The sequence below is a fragment of the Sinocyclocheilus grahami genome, unplaced genomic scaffold, assembly GCF_001515645.1.
Source record: "Sinocyclocheilus grahami isolate Dianchi unplaced genomic scaffold, SAMN03320097.WGS_v1.1 scaffold39.1, whole genome shotgun sequence".
NCBI classification, from domain to species: Eukaryota; Metazoa; Chordata; class Actinopteri; order Cypriniformes; family Cyprinidae; genus Sinocyclocheilus; species Sinocyclocheilus grahami.
The window spans coordinates 4263868-4285021 of NW_015505218.1; the positions used below are offsets into that span (position 1 = coordinate 4263868).

Genomic DNA, 21154 nt, shown 5'->3' on the forward strand with positions numbered 1-21154 from the left:
TGCTTGAGCACACAATTCACATAAGAAATTATGTAAATCAGGTAATGGTAAAATTGGGGCTGTGTGCACGATGTGATCTGCACAGTGCAGTTTGCACAATGCTAGTATACAATTGATGCAAGACCACATATAAACACACGTATGTACAGTATGTAGCATGCGAAATGCAATAAATCTAGTAAAAATAATTTCTATTGGATACAATGGGGTTATAATTTGTTCATATGGTTTCTGATATACTGCATATGAAAAAATCTCTCATTGCTTTTTTTACGTCATAAACCAACCAATCTGATTTCAGTAATAGATTGATCCACAGATAAATCCGCTGCATTTTATAGAGCTTCGTTTATTTAGAAAGGAGGTGTTTGTGCTGAAAAGAATGTTTAAATATTCACGGCACAGCGCTAAACCAGCACACATGCCTTTAGCACATGGCTAAAATAGACTGCAGGTGGAATGTGAACAAGACACTGGGTTTTGCACTGTGCACTACATTTCATTCCTCTAACAAGTTCAGAACACTTTTCAGAGACCAAATGAGGACAAACAGCTTTTGTGTAAATAATTCATACTTCACGCTCAGGCTCAGGTAACTGTAAATGCATTGCTGATTGCATAAACAAAGTTTCTGTTGATCTTCAAAATCTTCAGGTTTTCATCATGGTGCTGTTGAAAAAAGGATTGTTCCAGCTCTAAAATATTATTGGTTGAACAACATTCAACATTGATGTAAATATGCACACTAATTAGCATTAATATCTCAATGCTATATTAATATGCCAATGTTCCATGCTTCACTTGTGCCTAACAACACCCCTCAACATTGGTAAAATCTCTTTAGAATACAGCATCGCTTTGCTTATTGCTTCATTCTATTTCATACACTAAGTGAAAGAAAACTAATGCTTGATATTAATGTTTTTCATTCAATGGCGTTGCATTCAATAATATTACATTAAAATGAACATTTTATTGAGCTGGGGAATTCAAGATGGCCTATTATGAGATGACAGGAGTAGCAAACCGAGAAATATTACATTTGGAACGATTCTCTGGCTAGGTAAATGACCAGTGTGTCTCTTAGGGCAGCTGTTTGGCTGAATCACAACATGCCATTTCTAAACATTACACTCACCAACACTCAATTCAAAGCACATGTTTAAATCATATCCACTGAGAAAGATCCATACTGTGAATAGTCTCAATAACTCCTTTGCAACCTAGAGATACTGTTGATTCTACAAACACAAAAAAACCATTCAATGGCGTTGCATTCAATAATATTACATTAAAATGAACATTTTATTGAGCTGGGGAATTCAAGATGGCCTATTATGAGATGACAGGAGTAGCAAACCGAGAAATATTACATTTGGAACGATTCTCTGGCTAGGTAAATGACCAGTGTGTCTCTTAGGGCAGCTGTTTGGCTGAATCACAACATGCCATTTCTAAACATTACACTCACCAACACTCAATTCAAAGCACATGTTTAAATCATAATCCACTGAGAAAGATCCATACTGTGAATAGTCTCAATAACTCCTTTGCAACCTAGAGATACTGTTGATTCTACAAACACAAAAAAAACATAGGTCTGTTAGGTTGCAATATATATTTCTCTTTTCAAGAATGTATACAACATCGGTAAATGCTCAAAACAGCAGTTCCTCCTCTATCTAAGGGGCATATAGAGCAGGTAATGATCTTCTGTCTCAGCGTCATCTCACACTTTGCTCTATCAGCCACTGCTGATGCTTGGAACTCAAATAAATGAAAGGTTTACAGGATTTAAGGGATAAAGCACTCTGCTCTGGAATAAATGTAGTGTGCATAACATGCACAAGCTTATGGAAGCCCATTTCCTCCACATATGAAAAAAAATAATGCTTTGGTAAATCATAATTATGATATAAAAAGTAAAAATTATTAGATAAGTCATAATTATTAGTTAAAACGTTGAAATTTAGTTAAAACGTTGAAAGTTACTGCATGACTAATATGTCAATAATTTTTTAAAATCTCATAATTATGACTTAGTATCCAATATTTCAACCAGAGTATGTGAGCGGACTGGAGCGGCAGCAATTTAATATTCACTCTGCTCTGCTCCGGGTTCAGCGTTTCCCGCTCCTCACTCCACTGATCAGAAATGCAGCTCCGCCTTTGCTCCATGGCGAAATTTGTCGCTAAAGTATTTCAGCATGTTTTGAAATACCACAAAGTTCTGTTCAGAACATATATTAAACGAAAATTTGCACAAGCTTATGGAAGCCCATTTCCTCCACATATGAAAAAAAATAATGCTTTGGTAAATCATAATTATGATATAAAAAGTAAAAATTATTAGATAAGTCATAATTATGAGATAAAAAGTCATAATTATTAGTTAAAACGTTGAAATTTAGTTAAAACGTTGAAAGTTACTGCATGACTAATATGTCAATAATTTTTTTAAATCTCATAATTATGACTTAGTATCCAATATTTCAACCAGAGTATGTGAGCGGACTGGAGCGGCAGCAATTTAATATTCACTCTGCTCTGCTCTGGGTTCAGCGTTTCCCGCTCCTCACTCCACTGATCAGAAATGCAGCTCCGCCTTTGCTCCATGGCGAAATTTGTCGCTAAAGTATTTCAGCATGTTTTGAAATACCACAAAGTTCTGTTCAGAACATATATTAAACGAAAATTAAATCCACAGTACTAGAAGAATAGTTTTAACGTGGTTTATTGGAACACTACAATTAGCCCAAGTTTATATTAAATGACTGTTTAACTCACTTGTGTGTGCAGCGTCTCTCTACTTTGGCGAAGCTGAGGGTTGTAGTTACTTCAGAAACAGAAAGAATATGCTGTAACTTTTCCTTTTTTAAGCTGATAAACCACAGGACAGCGTTGACAATAATTTTCTGCACTCCTGAATGTTTCTATGTGTGCGCGATCTGTATGTTATGTGCGAACTTGTGTGTTGTGTGGGCGCGTGCAGCAATGTAGCTATACCACAAAGTTCTGTTCAGAACATATATTAAACGAAAATTTAATCCACAGTACTAGAAGAATAGTTTTAACGTGGTTTATTGGAACACTACAATTAGCCCAAGTTTATATTAAATGACTGTTTAACTCACTTGTGTGTGCAGCGTCTCTCTACTTTGGCGAAGCTGAGGGTTGTAGTTACTTCAGAAACAGAAAGAATATGCTGTAACTTTTCCTTTTTTAAGCTGATAAACCACAGGACAGCGTTGATAATAATTTTCTGCACTCCTGAATGTTTCTATGTGTGCGCGATCTGTACGTTATGTGCGAACTTGTGTGTTGTGTGGGCGCGTGCAGCAATGTAGCGCACTTTAGTTTAGAGCGGAGATTAACTACCTGTACAATAAACTGTTTAAAACATGAATTCACCCAATCATTACTGAGTATCCACATGCTACAAACAAACATGCCTGAGATATAACCTCCCACACTCGTCCATCGCCGTCATTAACCTTCACCTTCTTTCTGATTTGAGTGATCCACATATCTGACAAGCCAGTTAATGATGTTTAATGCGTGAATTCTTGATGAAATGCAGTTATAGTATGAACTGTTGGCATTAATTGTGCTAATTTTTTGACTTTCTAAAAATCCACTCCTCGCTCCAGTCAAAAATCACACACTCGGATTTCAACATAATTATAACATAAAACGTTTTTCAAATTATGAATGCCAAGTCATAATTATGAGATAAATAGTTTAAATCGTGAGATAAAAAATTTCAATTGTGAAATAAAAAGTCAAAATTATAAGTCAACATTTTATGTCATAATTAAGACTTTCTAATATCATAATTATGACTAAGCATGTCATAATTTTGACATTTTAGATTATATATTACCTTATATATTACTTTGTATTTCATAATTTTAACTTTTTATGTCATACCAAAAGTTATTTTTTTTCCGTGGCAGAAATAGACTTCCATAGAATTACAATACTATTACACTTTCTCATTGACAAAAATCAACAAATGGTTTAATACAGGTCTAAACAAATGCAGGTAGTTTGCTTTGGTCATGAGGAGTCAGTTGAGATATTTTATTTAATATAATGGCATTTATGGTTACAAACAAATCAATGTCAATCTTAATAATAATACTCGAAGCATTTATGGAATATATTGCATTTATACAGTACATAGGAGAATAAAAAAAGAAGTTGTTGCCAGTCATCTTACCTTGCCTTTATCCCTCATTGAACCCTTGCCGAGGATGGACATCTTTGCTCCCGTTTCCTCTTGTAATCTTTTCATGGAATTGCCCCTGGGCCCCAGCAGTTTCCCAACAAAATTAAACTGTAATAGAGGAGAGAAAAAGCAATACGGTTGGTCTCTCACACTGCCTGCTTCCTAGACAGTTGCCTCAGTTACTTCACAGTCAAAAAAAAAACATTAAAAAGTAGGTTGGTTTTTCTCATCAAGCACAAAAACAGTTACAGTGAGAGAATGAAAAATTATTTTGTTGGTTCAAAATGAAATCTGTGGCAGTCCTCAAACATTTTTTGGTTCAAGTTTTTCAGAAGCGATCAAAACAGATGTGAAAGTCTACACCTGTTTCTGCAGGGCACTGCAGCCACTCATGTGTCTAATCGATGTTTGGGGTCAGTGGTTGGGCTCCGCTGCTTTCAGAGATATTATAACATGTACCAAATGCCAAAAGGGATGTTCAAAATGATCCAGAAGTCCATGCTTGAATGAGGCATAACATAATGAGTTTATTTCCAATGGGGATTCAAGTAATACTACTCAGATGATGAGCTATCCAGCAACTGCCTTGGGGCAGCAACTAACATTTCAGTCACACAGCAGATCAGCGGTCATTGAGAACACTCGGACTTCACCATTTTTTCACCCCCTCTCTCCGTTGGTTACTCTTACACTTTGCAATCAGATTTGGGCTGCAGAGGTTTGTTTAATGTCCATGATAACAACAAATCTTAAATAGTCAATAAATGCTGCCATTGTAAGAAAACAGTGCATCAGATTCCCTTTATAACACTTCATCACTGTCAGCTCATGTTCAGTGTTCATCACTTTATCTGATGCATTACTACAATCCCCTTAGCAAAGCAGCCTCTCTAAATTCACTTTAGATGTAATATGTTTTTGAGAAACCTTTTAAAAACATTTTGTATATCTTTACACAGGACAATAAAACAGAATAAGAAAGTGACCTTTTGGATGTTGAGAACACATCTCACACACACACACACACACACTTTCACAATTTTTCACATGTTTTAACTTGACACATCGTATCACTGTCAACACAGTGGTAATGGCAAAAGACATAAAAAAAATGGATATGAATTTAAACGACTTCTTCTCTGTGAGAGTTTTACTGTGTGAAATGTAAAACAAATTTTTTTACTGTAATACGAATTTTACTGTGCAAGCAGGGGGAAAAAACTTAACTCTTAAACTTTACTCTTAAAAAACAGTCTTAAGACTAGGAGGCCCAAATAAATAAATAAATACATAAATATTGGTTGTGTTTGACTAGTCCACCATCCGTGACATTCCAACTGTAATGTAAATAAAGCACACATTTGTACAGTCTGATGTTGCATAATTTTAGCGATAAGGCCATTTACTACAGTATTTGTATATGTCCAGCCCAGTGAGCCAGACATTACTAAGGGAAGTGAATTTGTCCTTCAAATGTTTGCAACGGTTAGCTGATATGTGGTGGCCAGAATGAAACAGTTGGCTATAACACATGTTGACATACCCTGCCTAGCACATGGCTGGAATCTCCTCAACACATGCTCTTCCCAGTCAGGCTGTAGATGCAGCTGTACGGAACTCTAGCTGATGAAACGCAGAAGAACCGTCACCGAATTTAGCCGGAGCCACAAAGCAAATGCAAACAGTTTCAGGTGAAAGGGTGAGGTGTGGGTAGGGCAGTATATTTAGCAACACTGCAGCACTGCGCCAAAGCGTCATGACCAACTCTCTCGGAGCAGTTGAGCTGGAGGTGTGCCTTTTGCATCCCCTCTGACGGGGAGTGTATGACAGGAATACTCTGCAGCTGGCTGGGTGCCTCGGAGCAGATGGTTGCCTCAGCTACAGTGTGAAGATGCTCACTGGGCGGCTGCAGTGGAGTGGCCTGTTTTCATTAAGCTAATGAATGTCTGGAGCCACTCTCCTGCTCCAAGGTGGGCAATTTAGGCTTTATTAGGGGGCACAGTTCAGTGCTGGATGAGGTTTGAAGTGATGCAAGCTGTCCCTCGCAGTCCCCAGCAGAGGCAGGCCACAGAATGATGGGCATTATGCAGCACTGACAGGCTGAGGATGATAAACCTGACAACCGGAGGCATAAGTGTCAAACCGCATTACCTTATTATGAGCAAATGGGACTTCTAAGAAAGTGCGCATGGTGTGCTGTTGGAGACTAGATCACTAACTCACACTTCTAGAGCCTGGATCAGTGTGTACGTCAGAAAACACTGCGAAAATCCCGGGAAAGCACAAGCTGTAGTGTTTATTGATAACTAAAGAAGCTCGGATGGCTATTCACTGTGCTGTCATGCAGAATCACTTATTTTTGGAGCCTGCAGGGAGTTCAGAGTATGTGTGTGGCTGGCTGAACAAATTACTTTTCACACATGAGTCCCGTTGACAGGAACCTTCACCTGCGCTTGGTGCATTCTCATGTACATTACATTGATTTCTCTGTCAAAAATTAATTCAGAAATCATTCAAGTCACTCAGACCACTAAGCTCTTGATCAGTTTCATATTGGCACAATCACCAGACACATTTTATTGGCACAATCACAGACACATTTTACTATCATCACATAATGACAGTCATTCTATTGGAGTCATTTCTGTTGATTCGTCCAATATGCTGTAACTACACAATCAGCAGACAAAACAAAACAAAACATCTTTATCCATTGAGGGCCATGCAAACATAACTGTGTACTCTACAAAATTGTATTTATTTATTTATAAACAAATATAATCACTAATATTTTGTTGCTCTGCAAAAGCAAAGGTGAAATTTGGTATGTTGGGTTACTAGGCACATTTTTCTCAGTACCATTGTTGTTACATAGTTACACATGCCTTTGTGGGGCAGTGTTGTACAGTAGATGTTGTCTACATCAGTTGCCATTAGGACTGCGCAATATGGCCAAAAATATTATCACAATATTTTTTTCCCATGTCATACAATATCTTTATTTATCACAATATTTGTTTACCATTAATGGAAATGGAAATACTTTCCACATGTTTGTCAGACCTTGCGAATGACTGTAAACATAATTTGTTTGTTCACAAACTCCACCGAGTAAGCTACCTTTTAATTAGGGCCCCATGAAATCCATTTTATTTTCCCTAAATTCTTAGTTTTCCATTGTATTTTTTTCTGGATTCTGTGTTTTATGACTGAATACAAATTTGCCATCAAAAATGGTGTCTAATGAAATTAATAAATAAAATTATAACAATCGAATCAGTCTTTTAAAATGTAATCAAATGAAAACATAAATATAAATACAAAACATTGCATTTTTATTTTTTGTGAAATAAGATGCTGCACAACAGAAGTACAGATTAGTATTATAATATGTAGTATTATTATTACTTTGAGAAGTGCATTTTAGTATACAATATTAATATATTTCTGTCATAATTTCTTCAAGTTAAACAGAACTTTTTTGGCAGCTTGTATCAAATCTTTGTATTTCATTGTGTATTTGACGGTAGTTTTTCTCAAATGAAATTGACTCTCAGAGCAGCTCTGGAGATGTTCATGTGCTCGTGTCCTCATATACTGAGATGGCAGACGCTGAAAACACTGTGAGTGTCACATGCATTTGAGGTTGTGTAGTAGACGAAACTACGTCACTCATTTAAACAAAGATACATAGAGCATGCAGACTTATAAGCGACTTGCACTGACTGGCTGTTGTCACATTTATTTCTGCTTTGTCATAGGCTGTTAATAATTTTATTGCAATCTTGATATAATATATTTTATTGCCCAGCCCTAGTTGCCATAGACATGAATGTCACTGGATAGCTCTCTCCAGGTATCACAGACCTTCTGTTTTTGCTGGAAATCATTCCCTACATGATCATCAAGTGTCTAGCGTAATTCTTTGACGAGTAATTTCAAGAATTTAGGCACTTAAAAATGGGCCAAAGACCAAATAAGGTTGAGAATTCCTGCTCTAAGACCAGCTTTACTTGTTAATTTAAACCTCCTCAGAAAGAGTCTTAAGAGTTTAAAATATGTCTCATACTCAGTCTTTAATGCATTCTGTACTTAATTCTGAATTTCATTTCGTGGTGCACTAAAAGTGCTGTTCTAGAGCAATTCTCTTCTGCTTTCCCATTCTCAACAGGTTTGTAGCAAAGTGCTCCTCTATACTTTTCTAAGTCTTTGACTATTTTGTTTTTCATTCTGCATTATTAAAGGTGCATATTCTTATCCTTCGTGAAAGAGCTACATACTAATCTATTTTTGGTGCATCTTATCACATCATCAAGAAATTGGAACAAGAGATCTTGAGGGACACAAGCACAATTTCAATCTGCTGCCAATTTATCATGACTGAATATGCTCTATACATCTAAAGCTAAAGAGATATTAAGCACAAGACACATGCTAACTTGTGTTATTTACACATTTGGGCTCCAGACTGTGCCAATTAAACCTGGAATTATAGACTCTGCAGAAATAGTTACAACAGCTCCACTGCATTTTATGCTGTATAAATGACTATAATGTCTAGGGCCAATAAACTTCTAAATATCCTCAAGGCTGTTTCAGCAAAAATGGCACAAAACTCCTCAGGCTTTACAACAGAATGTGCTGCCAGCCAAAGTTGGCGAAGAGAACACATACCATAACCATTAGTGGAGTTAGGCTGTTTGCCTCTGTTTGAGTTGGAGGTTGAAACATAGCACCCTTGCCATAAGCTGTGAAACCAGATAAGATCCACATGGGTTAGATGTCTACTGCCAGTGTAGCCAGCTGTGCTGCTAGCGAGGCCAAGCACAGGCTGATAGCAGGATTATTGCTGGGAACTAGGATTGTGAGAGATGTAATAATGACCAGGAGAAATGGCCTGGCTGCAGTCAATAGACATGGGTATTAGCAGAGAATGGTTTAAACAGTGGCAGCGCACTATGGTGTTAAATAGAGGCAGGTGTCAAAGGGCCAGTGCTGGCAGTTAGTGGAGGCTAATGAGCTAGGACAAAGAGGGAGAGCTTTGATACTGGCCAGCATTCACCATATATTATTATAGCTTTAACATCAAAATAAGCCAAAGGGCTTTCAGATAATGACTAATAATTATATTTAAATATTTATAATACATACACTAACTGTTCAAATGTTTGGAGTACAATTTATTTATGTTAAAATAACATAACTGCAGCCCTCCACCAGTCGGGGCTTTATGGCAGAGTGGCCCGACGGAAGCCTCTCATCAGTGCAAGACACATGAAAGCCTGCATGGAGGACTCCAAGATGGTGAGAAATAAGATTCTCTGGTCTGATGAGACCAAGATAGAACTTTTTGGCCTTAATTCTAAGCGGTATGTGTGGAGAAAACCAGGCACTGCTCATCACCTGTCCAACACAGTCCCAACAGTGAAGCATGGTGGTGGCAGCATCATGCTGTGGGGGTGTTTTTCAGCTGCAGGGACAGGACGACTGGTTGCAATCGAGAGAAAGATGAATGCGGCCAAGTACAGGGATATCCTGGACGAAATCCTTCTCCAGAGTGCTCAGGACCTCAGACTGGGCCGAAGGTTTACCTTCCAACAAGACAATGCCCCTAAGCACACAGCTAAAATAACGAAGGAGTGGCTTCACAACAACTCTGTGACTGTTCTTGAATGGCCCAGCCAGAGCCCTGACTTAAACCCAATTGAGCATCTCTGGAGAGACCTAAAAATGGCTGTCCACCAAAGTTTACTATCCAACCTGACAGAACTGGAGAGGATCTGCAAGGAGGAATGGCAGAGGATCCCCAAATCCAGGTGTGAAAAACTTGTTGCATCTTTCCCAAAAAGACTCATGGCTGTATTAGATCAAAAGGGGGCTTCTACTAAATACTGAGCAAAGGGTCTGAATACTTAGGACCATGTGATATTTCAGTTTTTCTTTTTTAATAAATCTGCAAAAATGTCAACAATTCTGTGTTTTTCTGTGAATATGGGGTGCTGTGTGTACATTAATGAGGAAAAAAATTTTACTTAAATGATTTTAGCAAATGGCTGCAATATAACAAAGAGTGAAAAATTTAAGGGGGTCTGAATACTTTCCGTACCCACTGTATATATATATATATATATATATATATATATATTTGTTTGACTTTATATATGCCTGACTTTCTTTACAATATTGCAAATTGAGCAAAAATATAAAAAGACATTAATATAAAATTGTAATGTTAAAGCCTTGAAATCTTTAACATCTCTTAACATTGACATTAATAGATATCTATAATACTAAAATAATAATACATTTTAATTGTAAAAAAAAATTAAAAAACAACAATAATAATAATGTTATTATTGTTGTTTTTATATGAATATTAAAGAATATTTATTGTTGAAATGCGTAAAATAAGAAAATGAGATGCGCATAACCCATAACAAACATGTATGTTATCAAACTAAAAACGCATGTTCCAAAATTCTGAACATTGTGTTCAGTGCAGCTCTAGAAAAGGTAACAGCCTGAGGAGAAGTTGATGATGGATCCCCAGCATTACAGAACCCATATTGAGCGCTGACACTCTGGGGCTGACAGCACAGATGCAGGGTAAACAAACAGCGCATTAAGAGCATCTCAGAGTCAGGAGGCTGACAGGTTAAAAGACTGTTACCCATACAGATGAGAGGCATCCACTCTCTTCCCCAGACTACATCTCCCATGTTACTTTGGTGTCAGCTCTTAAAACGAAATGCTGTCCTGGAAAGGTCAAAAAACTGGAAAGTCACACATTTACAAGTTTTCCAAGTGCAAAAATATTTGTTTGCTAAAGATTATGGCACCAACATCACACATGAATGTCTTTCTGCTGGCTGCTTAGTGAGTGTGTTATCCCATGGCGTGTTGGTCATTTGAAACATACTGGGATAAGCCTTATAAACCGATTAGGAAAGAATCCATATTCCCATAGGCTCAGTGTTTCTTTCCATGACTTTCCGTCTCTCCAAATCTTGAACCAACAACTGTGCACCACAAGAAAACCACATTATCTGAGCTCATGTTTACAATTTTATAAATAACCTTCCTCAAAACAAATAAAATGTGCCTCAGCAGGCTTTTAATTTATTAAGAAGATACAACTTCCTCACGATTGTTGATTTGTTTTCTTTATATTTTCCCCTACTGTGTACAGTTCGATTCTGAATCTTATCTATGTTAAACACCTTTTACAAGGTTGGTCGGCCTTTAGGACTAGGGAATTCTTTAACAAGACAACAGATGGTTTATCTTTGTGTGCAGAGCTTGCCTACACCTCCATGTAAAGGTCATATAACTGGAGACAGATAAGCCACAATCTATGGGGACAACAACCATCGGCGTTACTATTCAACGGATTAGCTGTGTTTTCAGAACTACAAAGGCAAACCTTCTGGTAGATCTGTTTGCATCTTTTCTTGTTGATGGTTTTTAATGAAAGGTTTAGGTAAAGCTGGGTGCTTAATACTACTACTACAATAAAACAGCATTGTGAATTCTGAATGCACTACACTACAATGTTTTTATGAATATCTTCAAGATTTTTTGGCTAAACACAAATGCAATTCTTGCAGTATAATGCTTTAAAAATATGTTTCCATGCTTTCACTTCTTGCATGCCAGACTTTCTTTACAACACTTTAAATGATAAGCAATTTAGATTAGTAATGTAAAATTGTAATGTTAAAGCCTTGAAACCTTTTAAATCTTTTAACACTGAGTCATATCTAATTTAGCATACATATAATAATAATAATAATAATAATAATAACAATTATACATTATTATAAAAATATATGCTAAATTAGATGCCATTATATCTATCATTATTAGGAGATATGATAAAAAATTAATTATAAATTCTTCATATAAATCTGAAGAGAAATAATTAATAATTATATAATATATATATTTCAAAAATTATTATATTCACTTCATATTATCTATTATTGATATTGATATTTTACTATTGATATATTATCAAAGTTATAAAAGATATTCGTGGTGTTGAACTATGATCAACAAAATTTCTACCATCAAGGATTTCTTTATATCATGATTTGACATGGGTCTGAATTTGTGCAGCATAACAATCAGAAAATGGACTGAAAATATGGGCAATGCAGCTACCGCCTCGATCCATGTGCTGATGATGCAAGTTTTTTTGCACCATTGGCATGTGCTACTGGACATGTGTTTGTCAATTTAATGTTCAGCCCAATGGAATCAGGTGAATGATAGCATATACGTCACAACATTTTGATTCATCAGTGTGCACTGCACCAAAACAAGCTTAGCGTCTACTATGCCTCTAATGAGTCTCTGCACAAACAGATGTACCCATAGGACATTTGCTAAGTCTTAATTAGAATCCTCTGACAAACCAGACACCAAGGTGCTCTGGCTACCTTGTAAACCTGTGCAAACACAATGAATTACACTACAGTGTAAAGCAAAACATCCCAATAGTTTATGCACATGTCCCTTTTTTGAATACTGTTGATCAAAATAACACCATCCCCTATGGGAAGAAACCCACAGACCATCATAAAACAAATTTGCAGCAATGCTCTTATGTGCAGAAACGCCCAAATCCATCTCTTAAATCTAAATAAAGTGGTTTCCATGGCGACCATGTCTTTGACTTTACTAGATGGTGATGCAGGTACCCCAATCATCTCTTGGCCTTCCTTTTGGTCTATATGTGTGTGACGCTCTCTTGATTTCTATCAGTTCCCACAGGCATCTGAGGTCTGTGTCAGCAGGAACTATATTTCACTGCAAACCACTGACTATGCTTCACTTTAAGTTATGGTAAATCAAACCCTTTATTTGCATACAGATAAGAGTAACTGATGAAAAAATGAAAACACAGTGCAGTATTGTGATGTCACAATGAAATATATACAGATCTGTGCAACGAGATCTAAGGAAGTAGAGTTGCAGAGGTAATACAAGGATTAAAATATCCAGTGCTTCTACATTTGGTGGACACTGTCCAAAACACATCAACTAAGCATTTGTTCAATGCAGTAGCAGAAACTGGATTCCCAACAAGATGTAGGGGAGACCAGGAGCAATTTAACAAACTAAATACATTAAACTGAACTGGATTGCCGCAAATTTCTTAATCCCAGAATGCTTTGTGTCAGACTGTATAAGGAGAATAAATGTTAAAATTATGTGTTATTTTGTGTGTTTTTACAAGATTAATACAGGGAGAGAGTGTTAATGTGTTAGTGTTAAATGTTCTGTTATGCTGGGATTTATAGGGGTTTCCACAGAATGCTTTGTGTCAGACTGTATAAGGAGAATAAATGTTAAAATTATGTGTTATTTTGTGTGTTTTTGCACAAGATTAATACAGGGAGAGAGTGTTAATGTGTTAGTGTTAAATGTTCTGTTATGCTGGGATTTATAGGGGTTTCCTTTATGTTGTAGTTTTCTGGGGGTTACCATTGTGGTGAAGAGTATATCCTGTGATTAAGTGATAAAACAAAAAGCTATATATACTTTAATCTTGACAGAGCCAAGTTGTACAAGTTGTTAGGGTGCCTCTGATTTGTGTCATAAATTCATAAGTTCATAAAGGGGATTGTGACACTAATAGGCTGCAACTCAAAAACATCGAAAAGAAACAGCATTCTTAAAATTAATGAAGTGTTCTTCCCCTATCTCTGTAACCTTGCCAATTCAGCACAGAGGAGCCATTGAACCTAATATTCACTAAATAAAATCATTTAAACAGAGCCTGCAGTCAGTGAAACTGTAAATGCATTTAACTTTTCATTTCATATAAAGAAAGTGCTCTGTGATAATTTGAAGAAAAAATAAACATACCATGAATGTATAATGAACACATGCATAGCACAACAGTGATGTGCAATTATTATCTTGTCATGAAAAACAAAGATATTCTAAGAAATGAGGCAATGCATTAAAAGTCTCAGTCTGAAACAATGCCAAGGAATAAAGATTCAGAACAAGGAATTCTTGTCAAGGTCAATATATACATTAGAAGTCTTTAGTCAAAAGATACATAACAAACTGCCATTCAAAGTCCACAAAGGCCTATTCTTCATTATAAATACATAAACTAAAGTTAGCCTATAATGAGAGGATCAAAGAAACCAAGATCGACTCCAGCTCAGTTATTCTGAGCTGCAGCCGAGATGCTCTTCCTTGGAAACAGTCTCATCAAGCATGATTAGACAAAACTCTGAGACAGCGCTGTCATCACCCACAGATTAATTAACTTTACATAGATAAATCCTGGGGATTTGTAACAGAAAGCATAACATAAAGTCTAGACTCCGTAAGCTATTATCTGTTCTGGTCCACAAGTTCATTTATCAACTGATGTTAGGGTATAGTGGTTTCTATGTGTTAAACTAACATTTTTATTTTTTTATTTATTTATTGGTCAAAGACGAAAAAGAGTTTAAGCATAAAAACAATAAGTGTAATACTGCTTTAAATTGTTGTTGTTTTTCCCCCCCAAAATTAAAAAGTTTTCTGTTTAATTTAATTGCAATTTTGTTTTTGTTTCTCCGAGCAAAAAAATAAATATCATAAATTTTTCCCTGATTTACAGAAGACACCCACTAAAATGTCATTCAGTGTAACATTCTTGTCAGGCATATTTACAACAAAAATCAATTTATGACATATTAAAAGACTAATTACTTTCACCCCAAATACTAATTAGTTGTAATTTTACATTTTTAGAATTTGCCACTATCCTAGGTTTTGCCCATTTGTCAGTAAGAATTTTTACTAATTTAAAACAATAAAATTTAATATGCTCCCTTATTCCTTTATATATTTTAATATGTACACGTCAGAATAAGCATGTTGTTTGAATTTTTACATAAATATTGTGTTACACTGAATGACAATGTAACATTATTTCAACCAAATTTTAACATTTTGTTCTCCAAAAACTTATTTGAAACCTTAAGAGTAGACACTTTACTTACATTTAATGTGCTTTCTATTGACATATAATCACTTTTGTAAATTTCTTTTGATGCGGACATCTTAACGTCTTTGACCCTTATTTATTGCTTGGCCTTGTCTACACCAGCGAAATTGCTTATACATGCAGCAAAACATTTAACTCTATATCAAGTGCCATGCTAAGTAAAACAATATAGCATGGATACCTGTAAAATGTTTTCTTAGCAGGACATATTTTCACCAATATTGCAAGTGCTGACACAATAATCTATACTATTTTGTCTAAATAAATTGGAAAATAAAACCCTAAAAAAAAGCCATTTGTATTAATTACCTGCTACACTTTAATTTAGCATCACAACAACAGTAAGAAATATTCAATCTGAGACTTGCTCAAGATTATATTTAATATAAGTTTTTCAACTATTAATGCTTTTAATGATTAACTTAAATTAAGTAAATTAAATGACTGCAAAGGTATTCTAAAATTATGAGAAATAAGTATGAAAAGTCAAATACAGACATTTCAACCAATACCGATGATCATAATCAGTATGGTACCAATATAATGTGCATCATTAGTTGTTTTTTTATCCTTTCTCACCCAGACTCTTCACACCAAAACCTGCTTCAGTCTGCAGTTACAGAAAGAAAAGCCAAGATTCCCACAGTCCTACATAATGCCGAGTTCACACTGCACGATTTTAGCCAGATTTTTCACTCGCCGACAGGTTTTGCGAAATCGCCAACAAATGCCCAAAATCAGAGGCAAATCGGTGCTCGTTCACGCGAGTGACAATCACGCAGTGTGAATTATCAAAGACGCGATCTGAGGGAATCGCCGACATGTCACCGACGCCCTCAAAATATTTGGCATGCTAAATATCTGGAGCTGTCGGCGATTCACAATCACGCTGTGTGCAATGATTTCTGACTGAAAACTACATCGGCGATGACCTACAGCCAATGAGAGACCAAGATACAGGGCAGAGGGAGTTCGGGGAGGAGTTATAGACCAGAATATCAGTATTTTAATATATATATGAACAATTATATCCTACAGAAACAAGCACAAACATCTGCTTGACCAGCCACAACATCAGCATAACAGTTACTGCAAAATTATTTACCTCCAACTCTTTTTGCAGAACATCCAATCTCTGTTCCCTGCATCTCCCTCCTGCATAATCTGTTTGTCTTTTTCTCCTTGTAGCTGGAAATCAGCTCAGACAATTTGCGGCCTATATACATATATATATATATATATTTTTTTTATATATATAATTACAGTCTTGCTCGCACGAGCAGAAGAAATAAAATAAAATAAATAAAATAAAATCTCTGAAAATTACATAATCTACATTTAATATTATTCAATCCAATGACATTGTACAGATATTTGTCACTTTCCAGGAATATCACAAGAGACCTTTGCCATAAAATTACCCTAACTACAAAAGCAGCCAAGATCCTGAGGAAAGAGGGATTTGGGAAAACAAAAATCCATTGTTACAACTCGAACAAGACATGTAAAATCTAAACCTAAGGCGTGTTCTTTGTACTCTTTTTCAACAGCATAAATCTACTAAACCCATCAAACAGTCTGCACATTTTAGTACTCCAGGGATTCATTTCCTAAAGCAGAAACAGTAAAAAATGAGGGAGCATACGAGAAGCCCAGAAGCTTTATGGATCCGTCTGTGTAATGCTCATGGGCTTTTTTCCCCACTCATTTTCAAAGCATCATTTTAAAGCAGCACAATGCTGAATAAAACGTGATAACGACAGAGTAGTCTGAAATAAATAACCAGTCACCTGAAATGAAAACTCTGCATCAGAACATGCTTCTAAAATAAAGCACCGTTACTGACAAAAACATGATGTGTGATATTGTTTCCTGAATCACTATAATCAAACTATCAGCAGGAATTAAACGTAAGCAAGCACCCAGCACCAAGTACGCTACATCTCTCGTTTTTATGCCACTTTTAAAGACTTTAGTTATCTGTGAATGAAACTGATCAACATAACAAATATGAGAGCTACCAAGTCGAAGCCCCACAGAAAGATTAATCAACCAACAGACAATAACATGATACATGTTGATAAATAAAATGGTTTTATGCCTCTATTGGTGCTGAGAAGCTAAGATTTCCTAACAGATGTGTGAGAGGCCAGCTGGTAATACGCAAAAAAAGAGGAGGGAAAAAAACAAGAATAATTTCCTGATTACGAAATGAGGCAGAATAATGTTTGAACAGGTAGAAACAGATGTGGCATGCCTGTTACCCTGAGAGAGCCAGGAACCTTTTCAGCTAGGACAGAAATATAAGGTGTAAATAACATCAGATCTGCAGTGCAGCACAAATCAGAGTCTGACACCATCTAGTTTGCTCCTGCCAGATACAGAACATATTAAGTCATTACCACAAGCACAGCAATCCCATAAAACTGATGAATTGCGTTTGATCCTCTCTGATCTCCACATGACTATAACAATGATTTGGCCGGCACGTCATCAGCGCTCTGTATGTTGTATGGAGCACTGAGGCCTTACCTTAGGATACTGCTGCACCGGGATCAGCACGCGCTCTGACAGTTTGATGTTTTTGTTGCTGATGATATCCAAGTATTTCTTCACCTCGCCATCTTTTCTCAACTCGTCTCCTTCGAACTTTTCAATCTCTGAATGAAAGAAAAAAAAATAGCTCGGGTCAAATAATGTCACAAATTCCAGCCCAGAATATAAGGAAAAACGCAACAAAATGCTTTAAGATATTTTCAGCTTCCGGTGGCACATTTATTAACAGCAATTAAATAAATACTCCACGTAGAAAGTAACTTGCCTTACCTTAGGATACTGCTGCACCGGGATCAGCACGCGCTCTGACAGTTTGATGTTTTTGTTGCTGATGATATCCAAGTATTTCTTCACCTCGCCATCTTTTCTCAACTCGTCTCCTTCGAACTTTTCAATCTCTGAATGAAAGAAAAAAAAAATAGCTCGGGTCAAATAATGTCACAAATTCCAGCCCAGAATATAAGGAAAAACGCAACAAAATGCTTTAAGATATTTTCAGCTTCCGGTGGCACATTTATTAACAGCAATTAAATAAATACTCCACGTAGAAAGTAACTTGTCGGCGTAAGCCTGCTAAGCCCTTATTCGCATGACAAACACAAATTGAAAAGCTGCTGTGCAAAACTGTAATATTTTGTGCTTCAGGAATTTTATGGTGCTTTTGAGAATTGAGCCAGAGACTTAGCAGCCACACAACATTAAAGGGGCTTGAAATGAAGCTGTCACCTGGGTTCCTCCAGGGATACCCTTCTGTCGCTGCTAAATTAATGCTCAGCAGAATTGAGAATTATGAACCTGTGCAACTCGTGTAAAACATGGCGCGGGAAAAGAAGGGAAGGGAAGTCAGCAGGTGAAGGGAGACCGCTATTTTTCACCTCTCCTCTGGTGAGACTCTCAGCTGCTTAGACCTGCAGAAAACCATATTGTCTCTCTCTAACTTCTATACTGTATGTAGGAAGGAGCAGCTTGGATTTCATCCCAGTGTCGTTTCAAATTTTAAGACCTGTAGACCCAAAGCGTGTTTGTTTTAATGATAGCTTAGTGTGGTGGTCTTTCTGAATACAACATAGGTTATCTGCGGCAGTTATTTGGCGCCTTATGTATTTAAAATAAAATGTTCTCTCTGTATAGTTCTTTTCTAACGATCACCTCTGTTTTCTAAATAGACCCCTTATTGTTTATTATCAATGCTTTGTAATAAACAGCTAGAAAACAATTATTTGCTGGTTTAATCTGCTGGAATTATGTGTAACAACAGAGTATAAAATCACTGAAATAAATAATAATAAAAGTTATTTCTGCAGTTATTTTGATCCAGCTGGTCTCAAGGTGATTTTAGAGGATGTATTAAGTCAGTTCAAACCAGTAGTTATTGGGGAAAAAATCAAAGAAATATGATCTCAGTTTAAATCTTGCTTTTATGTTTATTTTTAGCCTTTTATTATATATATATATTATATATTATTCTAAATGGGGCCCACTAGCCCCTGGGTGAGAACCACTGCTTTAAACCTAACAAACCTATTTTTGCTTGAAAATCTTTCTAGCACTAAACAGCCCTATGATTGTGAGTTCAGATGCCGACTGAGGCGATGCATGAACTGGAGAGTTACAGTGGTCTTGCTTCATCATGTGCCCTTCAGCATGACACTTACTCTCAGGTGGCTGCAAGCAACTAATGGCAAAGCATCTGCAAAATGACAACAGCAAGAAAAGGTGAAATTTCTATCAAAAAAGTAAGCAATGACATGGTCTATGTAAAAGTCAGCTGATCGTGATTAGTTTTTTTTTTTTTAAACCTTTTTTTGTACTGGGGATGCTGTTCTTCCTGTCGTCTTGCCCTTTCCTCTGGCTGAAAGGTATGAAAGAAACCAAACCAGGCTGAAAATGAGACACATTTGCAAAGGGAGATCTAACAATAAGGCAAGCTAAACATTATTTTACAGAGAGTGTCTACATACATCCTGAATAAATATTTGTTTCTGCATAAAGTGTAACATAGGAATGTGAGGAAAGTATAATCACTTTGTCCTCTTGCTTATGAATATATGTAAGTTCATTTGAAATATGAAAAATACTTCTAAGAAGCTGCAAATGTCTCATTGTAATCCACTGGGAACAGAATCTTCTGTGTTCTGTTAATTTCTAATGCTATTTTATTTGCACAGAAAAGATTTGATCAGAATTCACAGCTGCTGTTTTTCCTTTGACTTTTTGCAAAATACAAACTGCAAAAACAAACAAATTCAACATATATATATATATATTTTAAAACAAGAGCGATGTCAGACCTCTGTGTTTTCGGATTTCATTGATTTTGGATGCCCCTTAACACAATGAAAGCATCTCTTGAGTATGCTATGCATGCCTGACAACGCTAACTAACAAAAGTCTCTGGGTGCTATTTAGGAGCTGCTGATCTGAACTTATTGAGTTGAGAAACAGACCAAAAAGTCCACAAATGGGCTTTTAGTTGATACATATAACAATTTCAAGGGTGAGTGGCTCTGTGGAATGAGTATCGCAGCATAATAGGAAAGATCCAGGCTTAAAATCTGGCCTGGATTCTTTTTCAGACATCTGTTGTTATGCCTTTGCATAAAACACTGTAGCCCTGCTTGTGTGACAGATCGGCCAGACTCAGTCACCTCCCAATCATCACAACGATCCCTCTCACCTGAGCTCTGAGCACCTGCACCTGTCACCAATCAAGCACCTCGTTACCAGCCTGCATAAAAGCACACACCTCAGACACCCTCACGGTCCGGTCTCGTATACACGTAGAGGACTCAGTGACTTTGCTACTACTTCCATTTGAATACTTCCTGCATTACTTACCTCCTGTGTTCCTCCTAGTGTCTCCTCGTCTCCTGACGTTAGTGTGGCAAGCCCCAAGGATGATAGTGTGCCAGCCCCAGAGCTCGCTCCAGTGCCGGCTCCAGCCCCAGAGCTTTTGTCGGCTCCAGCCCCAGAGCTCGCTCCAGTCCCAGCTCCTCGAAGGCACTTTGCTGTGCCTGCTCCTCCAGAGCGCCCTCCAGTGCCAGCACCACGGAAGCGCTACCCTGTTTCCCAGTTCAGCCCAGGAAGGGCTCCTGTCCCCCGAGTCCAGCCCAGGGAGGGCTCCTGTCCCCCGAGTCCAGCCTAGGGAGGGCTCCTGTCCCCCGAGTCCAGCCTAGGGAGGGCTCCTGTCCCCCGAGTCCAGCCTAGGGAGGGCTCCTGTCCCCCGAGTCCAGCCTAGGGAGGGCTCCTGTCCCCCGAGTCCAGCCTAGGGAGGGCTCCTGTCCCCCGAGTCCAGCCTAGGGAGGGCTCCTGTCCCCCGAGTCCAGCCCAGGGAGGGCTCCTGTCCCCCG

General features: G+C 37.2%; 1 protein-coding gene across 1 annotated transcript in view; it reads right to left on the minus strand.

Annotated features, from left to right (window-relative positions):
* LOC107582007 (KH domain-containing, RNA-binding, signal transduction-associated protein 2-like) overlaps positions 1 to 21154 on the minus strand; it is a 29275-nt gene that overhangs the window by 7765 nt on the left and 356 nt on the right. The window contains exons 2-4 of the mRNA XM_016267697.1: positions 18075 to 18202; positions 17781 to 17906; positions 4223 to 4339 (exon numbers count right to left, since the gene is read on the minus strand). Of these exons, the coding sequence (XP_016123183.1) occupies positions 4223 to 4339; positions 17781 to 17906; positions 18075 to 18202 (371 nt within the window). The remainder of the gene's footprint in view (positions 1 to 4222; positions 4340 to 17780; positions 17907 to 18074; positions 18203 to 21154) is intronic.